We start from the raw sequence: 10,802 nt of genomic DNA, 5'->3' as shown, positions 1-10,802 counted from the left end.
GACGCTTCCGCCCGCCCGTCCGGTGACGTCATCTGAAGCGCGACGCAGCAAAAAAAAAAAGTGGGAGATTTTTTTTTTGGAAGTGGCTGCAGCAGCGAAAACAGCTTTTCTAGCTTATTAATTTTATCCCTACACGTGAGATGCTGTGACGCAACACCGTGTAGACTTCTGGGAAATAAACACTTCTTTGTAAGTTTGTACTAATATGTATATATCGCGTTAAGTATTAATAATAATAAATACCAGTTACAGACAGTGAACTCGGTTAAAATGTCACATTTACTCGCGTTGAAACATCTGCACGCGGTTCATAGAAACAGAGAATTATTAATAAATATATATTTATGTTTGTTTTCGTTTCCGGTCTTCAAATAGCCGCGTTTAAGCGTTTAATGTGGGATAACATGTGATTCACGTTAAATAAGAAGCTTCCAGACGTGTCACTTATATGCCGAATTCCCCTCAAAGGTCTATTTAGTCTCTGAAACCCTCCACTTGGATGACGTCATTGTTTTTTAATACTTTAATACATATTCAAACGTCAACATGCGAGAAACGTGGGCGCAGTTTGGCGTGAACGGTGTTTTGTTTTCTTTCTTCTTCGTTGGTTTCGTCGGATAAAAGATGGCCACCCCGAGCAAGACCCCGCCCGGCGCCGACCCCAAGCAGCTGGAGCGGACCGGCACGGTCCGGGAGATCGGGTCCCAGGCGGTGTGGTCCCTGTCCTCCTGCAAACCGGGTCAGCGACACACACACACACACGCAACACACACGCTGCGCACTGCGCATGCGCACACGCGGGTGGTCCGGTCTCATGGGGTCTTGCTTGTGGTCCAGGTTTCGGAGTGGACCAGTTGAGGGACGACAACCTGGAGACGTACTGGCAGTCTGACGGGTCCCAGCCGCACCTGGTGAACATCCAGTTCAGGTACTGGGAGCACTGGGAGGGATGGGAGCACTGGGAGGGATGGAGCACTGGGAGGGATGGGAGCACTGGGAGGGATGGTATTAATGCTACTTCACTGGGAGCACTGGTGTTAATGCTACTTCATGGGAGCACTGGTGTTAATGCTACTTCATGGGAGCACTGGTGTTAATGCTACTTCATGGGAGCGGTGGTGTTGATGCTACTTGGTGGGAGCGGTGGTGTTAATGCTACTTGGTGGGAGCACTGGTGTTAATGTTACTTCATGGGAGCGGTGGTGTTGATGCTACTTCATGGGAGCACTGGTGTTAATGCTACTTCATGGGAGCGGTGGTGTTGATGCTACTTGGTGGGAGCGCTGGTGTTAATGCTACTTCATGGGAGCGGTGGTGTTAATGCTACTTCATGGGAGCGCTGGTGTTAATGCTACTTCATGGGAGCGGTGGTGTTAATGCTACTTCATGGGAGCGCTGGTGTTAATGCTACTTGGTGGGAGCGCTGGTGTTAATGCTACTTGGTGGGAGCGCTGGTGTTAATGCTACTTCATGGGAGCGCTGGTGTTAATGCTACTTGGTGGGAGCGCTGGTGTTAATGCTACTTGGTGGGAGCGCTGGTGTTAATGCTACTTCATGGGAGCGGTGGTGTTAATGCTACTTGGCCCCCAGGAGGAGGACCACGGTGAAGATGCTGTGTATCTACGCCGACTACAAGTCAGACGAGAGCTACACGCCCAGCAAGATCTCTGTGAGGGTCGGGAACAACTTCCACAACCTGCAGGAGATCCGGGTAACGGAGGAGGAGGAGGAGGATGATGATGATGATGATGATGATGATGATGATGATGATGTTGTTGTTGTTGTTGTTGTTGTTGTTGTTGTTGTTGCTGCTGCTGCCTGGGCTCTTGAATCATCGGCATCCTCTCACCCTCTTCCTCCTCCTCTTCTTCTTCTTCTTTTCTCCTCCTCTTCCTCCACCACCTCCTCCTCCTCCTCATCTTCTCTCACCATCCTCTCCTCCTCTTCTCTCCTCCTCTTCCTCTTCTCTCCTCCTCTCTCATCCTCCTCCTCTTCTCTCATCTTCCTCCTCTCCTCTTCTCTCCTCTGTCACCCTCCTCTCTTCTTCTTCCTCTTCCTCCTCTCCCCCATCCTCCTCCCCCCTTTCTCCTCCTCCTCCTCCTCCTCCTCCTCTCTCCCCTTCTTCCTCCTCCTCCTCCCCTCTTCCTCCCCCTCTCCTCCTCCTCCTCCTCCTCCTCCTCTCCCCTTCCTCCCCCTCTCCTCCTCCTCCTCCTCCTCACCCCTTCCTCCCCTTCTCCTCCTCCTCTCCCCTTCCTCCCCCTCTCCTCCTCCTCCTCCTCACCCCTTCCTCCTCCTCTCCTCCTCCTCACCCCTTCCTCCCCCTCTCCTCCTCCTCCTCTCTCCCCTTTCTCCTCCTCCTCACCCCTTCCTCCCCCTCTCCTCCTCCTCCTCTCTCCCCTTTCTCCTCCTCCTCTCCCCTTCCTCCCCCTCTCCTCCTCCTCCTCCTCACCCCTTCCTCCCCCTCTCCTCCTCCTCCTCTCTCCCCTTTCTCCTCCTCCTCTCCCCTTCCTCCCCCTCTCCTCCTCCTCCTCCTCCCCTCTTCCTCCCCCTCTCCCCCTCTCCTCCTCCTCCTCCTCCTCTCTCCCCTTTCTCCTCCTCCTCCCCCCTTCCTCCCCCCTCCTCCTCCTCCTCCTCCTCCTCCTCTTCCTCTCTGCAGCAGCTGGAGATGGTTGAGCCGAGTGGTTGGATTCACATTTCTCTGATGAATCAGGTAACAAATCACTTTCATTTCAGTGTAAGATTTAGTTTTTTTTTTTTTACTTTGTTCTGGTTCTAAATGAAATGTATTTGTAGCGAATATTATGAAGTACTTTGTTTATCTGTATTTATATATTATAGTTAAGCTTTAATTTGTACCAATAATGTTCTGCTTATTACTTTTATTTGCTCTGTTGTCTTCATATTTAATGTTTAGTGTGTCTGCCTGTGTGAAGCGTCTTTAGTATTTAGAAAAGCACTGTATAAATATATATAATGTAAATATATAAAATTAAAGTATTTTTATTACTTTTATGCTGCTACTAATCACACCACGTTTAATTAAATGTCCCTCGTATTGTTTCTATTTTTTATTTATAATTATTTATATATATTTATACTTATTTGTATGTATAGTTATTTATATTTATGTATATTTATTATATATATTTTAATTATTTATTTTTATATTTATTTATTCATTTTTATATTTATTTATATCCTCGTGACGCCTGGTTCTCTTGTGGATCAATAACGTCTCAACTGTTTTTATTAAATGTGTTGATAGTCTCTGATTCCCAGTGTTAAAGCTGCCTGTGTTTGTTCTTGTTGTTGTTTACTTGTTGTTGTTTACTCATTGTGTTAGTGTTAAAGCGGTCTGTTGTTGTTGTTGTTTACTCGTTGTTGTTGTTTACTCGTTGTTGTTGTTTACTCATTGTGTTAGTGTTAAAGCGGTCTGTTGTTGTTGTTTACTCGTTGTTGTTGTTTACTCGTTGTTGTTGTTTACTCGTTGTTGTTGTTTACTCATTGTGTTAGTGTTAAAGCGGTCTGTTGTTGTTGTTTACTCGTTGTTGTTGTTTACTCGTTGTTGTTGTTTACTCATTGTTAGTGTTAAAGCGGTCTGTTGTTGTTGTTTACTCGTTGTTGTTGTTTACTCGTTGTTGTTGTTTACTCATTGTGTTAGTGTTAAAGCGGTCTGTTGTTGTTGTTTACTCGTTGTTGTTGTTTACTCGTTGTGTTAGTGTTAAAGCGGTCTGTTGTTGTTGTTTACTCGTTGTTGTTGTTTACTCGTTGTTGTTGTTTACTCGCCGTCCCTCCAGCGCACCACGGAGCCCATCAGCACCTTCATGATCCAGATCGCCGTGCTGGCGAACCACCAGAACGGCCGCGACACGCACATGAGGCAGATCAAGGTCTACACGCCGGTGGAGGAGAGCTCCATCGGGAAGTTCCCACGATGCACCACGGTGGACTTCATGATGTACCGCACCATCCGCTGACCGCCTGGGGTCCAGTCTGGGGTCCAGTCTGGGGTCCAGTCTGGGGTCCAGTCTGTGATTCATCCGGATGGATGAATCACAGACTGGACCACAGACTGGATCACAGACTGGATCACCAGTCTGTGATCCAGTCTGTGATCCAGTCTGTGAAAACGTCTGTCTGTTAAACTAAAGCTGCCAACATGTGATATTAACTCACTGAAATGTGTTGAAAGAGAAAAACACAAAAGCATCTTTTACGTTTTATAAAAGTGTCGTAATGTTTTATTTTGATCCATAAACTGAATGATTAGTTTATTTTTTTTACCGTAGCAGAAGTTCATGAGGAGACTGTTGTGTTTCCTCCTCTTGTTGTTGTTGTTGTTTGTGAACGTTGAATTAAACGTGTGTTCTGCCAGAATGTGACGTTTCTGAGTGAAACGTTTAAAGACAATGAAGATCAACTTGTGATGAATTATTTATTCATTATAACGTTTAATTTAATTCTATGTTGGAAAAACTACAATAAATAAAAGACAAAGTTTTTGTTGTCTTTGAGCAGAAAACAGTAAAGATCAATAAATAATAAAATGCTCCTGATCAATAATACAACTTCAGCAAACTACCAGGGTCTAAAATAAATAAATAGTCATTTACTATAATAAACAGATTTGTTGCACTTGAATAAATTAAATTATTGCAAGAAAAGAAATGCTATGATAAGTATTCCACTAGCATACATATACTTATTGCAGTAGTATGAATATAATTGTTACACTAGTATAAATGTACTTATTATACTAGAATAAATATAATTATTATACTAGAATAAATACTTATTGCATGATAATGAATGTACTTATTGCACTAGAATACATAAATAAATACATTGAATCATCGCACCAGTATAAATGTACTGGATCAGAGTATTAGTACTAGTGAATATATTTATTCACTGCATTGAAGCTGAATAATGAACGTGACGCTGCAGTTCCGCCGTGTGGCCGCTAGAGGGAGCAGAGCGCTCACAGACAGAGAGACACGTGACCAACACGCAGAGACTGAAGAAGTACTTAGAGGTAGAAGTACTTCGAGGTAGAAGTACTGCGACAGTGTAGAAGTACTTAGAGGTAGAAGTACTGCGACAGTGTAGAAGTACTTAGAGGTAGAAGTACTGCGACAGTGTAGAAGTACTCAAGTTACAAGTAAAAGTCAAGCATTTAAAACCTCTTAGTAGAAGAGAAAAAGTATTTAAAACATTTACATGTACTGAAAGTACCAACATAATGTATATTACTGGTTTATTGTACATTTATTCTTCATAATATTTTAATAATCTGAATTTATGTTGCTCACAATATTGTACAAAGTAGCACAACAAGGAAATACTCAAGTACAGTACAAGTACCTCAGAATGTGAAGTACTTGAGTATTTAGTTTCTTTGCAATAAAGTTTATTTGAATCGAAAGAAAGAGGGGAGGACTCGGTTGTCATGGTAACTAACTACTTCAGCAGTGTGTGTGTGTGTGTGTGTGTGTGTGTGTGTCAGGAAACACAGAGGACCCGTTTCATCTTCCTCCCAGCTTCCAGTGTGTGTGTGTGTGTGTGTGTGTGTGTGTGTGAGCCCTGAGGGAACTTACCATTGTGCTGTCAACAAACTGCAAAGCCTTATGGGTAAAAGATGAAAGATGTACGCACACATCTCACACTCTCTCACTCACACACACTAACATTAACAACTACTACTATTACTAACATTAATTATTATCAAGTTTACTAAATAAACTTGTTTTCTAAAATATTAAAGAAATTAAAAACCTGAAAAAGATGCAGATGAAATCCTCTAAAGCACAAACAAAACATAAAAATCAATAATTCATCGTTTAAAATAAAGACAAACAATTAAACTAAAATACAAACGTAATTCATTATTTAATCACTTTGACACTTTTAAATATTTATCTCTTAATTATTTACGAAAATGAAGAAATATAAAAGGTGTAAATAATTAGTAGTACACAACACTATCCTTAATAATATTTAATAAATAGTAAATATTAAAAGTTATTCTTTGATTTTTCAGTTCGTCTTCATGGAAAAAAGGAAATAAAAACCCATAACAAATGAAAATGCTTCATAATAAACACGTCGAGCGTTTTGTATAAAACTTTATTGATTCTTTCACCATGAACAATATCTTCTGTTTTCTTCTTATAAAAAGCTGAATATTTACATCTTCTTTATTTACAGTATTTTACACGTCGGAGCCTCGCAAACCTTTAATAAAATACGAATCATTAACGGGTTTTTTGATATTTCATCAGGAGAAACTTGAGCTGTGAACTTTTGGAGGTTTAGGATTTTTTCTTAAATAACTGAAAGCTGGTAAATCAATAATGTATGGAAGCACAGAAAGGACAGAATAATTATATTTAATAATAATAATCTGATATTGTGGAATATAATCCAATTATATTTAATATATGTTTAAAAAAATGAGTGAAATATTAGTGAAATTAATTAAGTGGTATTTTAGATTTTTATTTTATTGTAGAAGTGTTCAGTAGTAAATTACATTTCATAATTAAGTGATCGGTTGTGTATAAAATTAAACATTTCTTTGCTTCCTCAGACTTTCTGAATATTGATTTTCCTGCTAAATTATGAACAAAAATCACAAAAAAGTGATTTAACATGAAAGAATATTATGAAAAGCAGTTTTAAGAGTAACGTTGGTTCATTAAACTAGTTTTTTCCCCAGATTTTAATAAGTGTGTGGGAATAAATAGTGAGATCTATAAATACGGTCTGCAGACTTCCTGCCTCTCGAGGCTCCGCTTCGTACTGGTTTCCAGTTTGGCCACTTTCACGGTTTCACCAGCCGCCGGCGATCGGCTCAAAAACAATAATACAAATAAAAAAAACATGTCACAGTACAGCAGCGGCAACGGAGACGGGCAACTTCACCGGCAACTGTGGTGGAAAACGAATAAACAAACAAACAAATAAACAAACAGAACGATTGGTTTGAAAAGGAAACTGTTCAAAGCAACGCGTTGCCCGTCTACGTCAACAAGTTGCTCCACATTTGGTTCATTGGTTCAGCAGCAGTTAAAGTCTTCGTCCCGTCGTGCGATTGCTTCACCGTCTGGCATTTTCTCAGCAACTTTTTTATTTTTTATCCATCAGAGAAAAAAAACATTCAGAAGATTTCAACGTTCTGGGAATCGTCCACATCTGGTGTCCGGGAGGTTTCATCCCTCCAGGTGTTTTCAGGACTGTTGTTGTTGTTGTTGACATTCATACCTGTCAGTTGGAGGAACTGAATCCAGCCACGACTTTGGTCAAGAGAATAATTGTTTCCGTCGGCATTTCCGTCTCCGTCTACAGCTGCGCCTGCATCTCCGTCTGCATCTCCGTCTGCATCTCCGTCTGCATCTCCGTCTGCATCTCCGTCTGCATCTGCATTTCCGTCTGCGTCTACAGCTGCGCCTGCATCTCCGTCTGCATTTCCGTCTGCGTCTACATTTCTGTCTGCGTCTACAGCTGTGTCCCCGTCTGCATTTCCGTCTGCGTCTCCGTCTGCATTTCCGTTTGCTTCTCCGTCTGCATTTCTGTCTGCGTCTACAGCTGCGTCTCCGTCTGCGTCTTTATTTCCGTCTGCGTCTCCGTGTCCTCCAGGTCGAAGTCCAGGATCAGCAGCTTGGTTTCCTCTATGTCACTGCGTCTGCGTCTCCGCCTGCGTCTCCGTCTCCGCCTGCGTTTCTGTCTGCGTCTCCGTCTGTGTCTCCGTCTGCGTCTCCGTCTGCGTCTCCGTCTGCGTCTGCGTCTGCGTGTCCCCGTCCTCCAGGTCGAAGTCCAGGACCAGCAGCTTGGTTTCCTCCGTCCCGTTCCGGCTGCCGGCGGCGCAAACCAGCCGCGTGTCGGAGGCCCGGATCCGCCAGACGACGCCGCCTGTGGGGAGCAAGAGGAGGGTTGTGATTGGTTTAGACTCGACCAGGGGGCGTGGTCACGGGGTGTGTTGAGGAGAGGGGGCGGGTTCAGACCTGATCCGCGGCTCTGCAGGGCCACCAGGTCCCGCAGCCAGACCCCGGTCTTCAGGTCCCACAGCTTCACCGTCCCGTCGTCGGAGCTGGACAGAACCAGGCCGCGGCAGAACTGCAGACACGTCACCGCCGACTGGTGCTTGTTGGGACCTGAAGGCACCACGAGGCGTTCAATGTCAACAGAAAATACGCAAACTGTGTTTTATCTTCTTCTGCATCGTCGCTCATATTTATTTGTGTATTTGTACTTTAGGAAGACTACCAGAAACTACGAATAAAAGATGTTCTGACTAAGTACACGTTGGTGCTGACGGGTCACTAGAGGTCGCCCTGACCTTGCAGCGTGTGCAGACACTGTCCCGTTCGGACGTCCCACACCCGCACCGTGGAGTCGGCGTTCCCGGACACCAGCACGTTGTCGCGCAGCTCCATGCCGCTGGTCAGCGACTGGTGGCCGGTCAGCGTGTGGACACACCCACCTGGACGAGGGGGCGGGGTTTACATTTTAAATGTTTTGTTTGATACATTTTAAAAAACAAGATGATTGACAATTGTGTTAAGACTAAACTAAGTTGAATTTAACTTCCCAGACTTTGTGCTGTTATTGTTGCATTTTACTTTGATTATGCTCGTATATTTCATGTGAATGTGTTTTCTATGTGACACCAGGAGTATATCAATATATATATATATAAATAATACAATAAAAAGTGTTGCATCTCTACCTGTCTCCGCGTCCCAGACTCTGATCGACGTGTCCAACGAGCCGCTGACCACGAACACGCCGTCAAACTGGAGAGACGGAAAGACGAGGATGAAAAAGACGGAAGGGACACAAAGACACAAAGATACAAAGACACAAAGACACAAAGACACATAGAACAAAGACACAAAGACACAAAGACACATAGAACAAAGACACAAAGACACAAAGATACATAGAACAAAGACACAAAGATACAAAGATACATAGAACAAAGACACAAAGACACAAAGATACATAGAACAAAGACACAAAGATACAAAGATACATAGACACAAAGACACAAAGATACAAAGACACAAAGACACAAAGACACATAGAACAAAGACACAAAGACACAAAGACACATAGAACAAAGACACAAAGACACAAAGATACATAGAACAAAGACACAAAGATACAAAGATACATAGACACAAAGACACAAAGACACAAAGATACATAGAACAAAGACACAAAGACATAGACACAAAGATACATAGACACAAAGATACATAGACACAAAGATCCATAGAACAAAGACACATAGACACAAAGACACAAAGATACATAGACACAAAGACAAAAAGATAGAAAGATACATAGAACAAAGACACAAAGACATAGACACAAAGATACATAGAACAAAGACACAAAGACACAAAGATACATAGAACAAAGACACAAAGACATAGACACAAAGATACATAGAACAAAGACACAAAGACACAAAGATACATAGAACAAAGACACAAAGACACAAAGATACATAGAACAAAGACACAAAGACACAAAGATACAAAGATACATAGACACAAAGATACATAGAACAAAGACACATAGACACAAAGACACAAAGACACAAAGATACAAAGATACATAGACACAAAGATACATAGAACAAAGACACAAAGACACAAAGATACATAGAACAAAGACACAAAGATACATAGAACAAAAACACAAAGACACATAGACACAAAGACACAAAGATACATAGAACAAAGATACATAGACACATAGACACAAAGACACATAGAACAAAGATACATAGACACATAGACACAAAGACACATAGAACAAAGATACATAGACACATAGACACAAAGACACATAGAACAAAGATACATAGACACATAGACACAAAGACACATAGAACAAAGATACATAGACACAAAGATACATAGAACAAAGACACATAGACACAAAGACACAAAGACACAAAGATACAAAGATACATAGACACAAAGATACATAGAACAAAGACACAAAGACACAAAGACACAAAGATACATAGAACAAAGACACAAAGATACATAGAACAAAAACACAAAGACACATAGACACAAAGACACAAAGATACATAGAACAAAGATACATAGACACATAGACACAAAGACACATAGAACAAAGATACATAGACACATAGACACAAAGACACATAGAACAAAGATACATAGACACATAGACACAAAGACACATAGAACAAAGATACATAGACACATAGACACATAGAACAAAGATACATAGACACATAGACACAAAGACACATAGAACAAAGATACATAGACACATAGACACAAAGACACATAGAACAAAGATACATAGACACATAGACACATAGAACAAAGATACATAGACACATAGACACAAAGACACAAAGATACATAGAACAAAGACACAAAGACACAAAGACACAAAGATAGAAAAAAAACAAAAAGATACACAAAGACAAAAAGATACAAAGACACAAAGACACACAAAGATACACAAAGACAAAAAGATACAAAGACACACAAAGATGCAAAGACACATATATTCTGCGTTGTGTGTATTGTGTTATCTCATGATCATAATGTGTATTCTAGTTTAGTTTGTTTACACAATGAAAGATAAACAACATCACAGAACAACCTGCTGGTTTATTTAAAGCAACACATAAATAATGCAAAACACACGATGAATATTCATGAGATATTATTACGTAACATTGAAGCATTAATAGAAGATACAGGATGGACAACAACACAAGATGGAACACGTGAATGTGTGGAAAC

General features: G+C 41.5%; 2 protein-coding genes across 2 annotated transcripts in view; one reads left to right on the top strand and one right to left on the bottom strand.

Annotated features, from left to right (window-relative positions):
• The first annotated feature begins 77 nt into the window (after positions 1 to 77).
• Positions 78 to 4,502, top strand: anapc10 (anaphase promoting complex subunit 10). The gene is made up of 6 exons (XM_079214783.1): positions 78 to 189; positions 625 to 739; positions 838 to 928; positions 1,591 to 1,711; positions 2,657 to 2,710; positions 3,798 to 4,502. Exons 2-6 carry the CDS (start codon positions 625 to 627, stop codon positions 3,975 to 3,977), a joined length of 561 nt encoding a protein of 186 aa, XP_079070909.1. The 5' UTR covers positions 78 to 189; the 3' UTR covers positions 3,978 to 4,502.
• Positions 4,503 to 6,115: 1,613 nt separating this feature from the next.
• LOC306733630 (F-box/WD repeat-containing protein 7-like) overlaps positions 6,116 to 10,802 on the bottom strand; it is a gene marked incomplete at its 5' end in the record, with an annotated part of 18,908 nt that continues 14,221 nt past the window's right edge. The window contains 4 exons of the mRNA XM_079214906.1: positions 6,116 to 7,911; positions 8,004 to 8,153; positions 8,339 to 8,482; positions 8,729 to 8,795. Coding sequence (XP_079071032.1) covers positions 7,676 to 7,911; positions 8,004 to 8,153; positions 8,339 to 8,482; positions 8,729 to 8,795 — 597 coding nt within the window. The 3' untranslated portion in view covers positions 6,116 to 7,675. The remainder of the gene's footprint in view (positions 7,912 to 8,003; positions 8,154 to 8,338; positions 8,483 to 8,728; positions 8,796 to 10,802) is intronic.

The sequence above is a fragment of the Taurulus bubalis genome (genome assembly GCF_910589615.1).
Source record: "Taurulus bubalis genome assembly, chromosome: 3".
Classification (NCBI taxonomy): domain Eukaryota; kingdom Metazoa; phylum Chordata; class Actinopteri; order Perciformes; family Cottidae; genus Taurulus; species Taurulus bubalis.
Note: the sequence above shows the minus strand (reverse complement) of the source record. Positions and strands in the feature narration are given on the sequence as shown.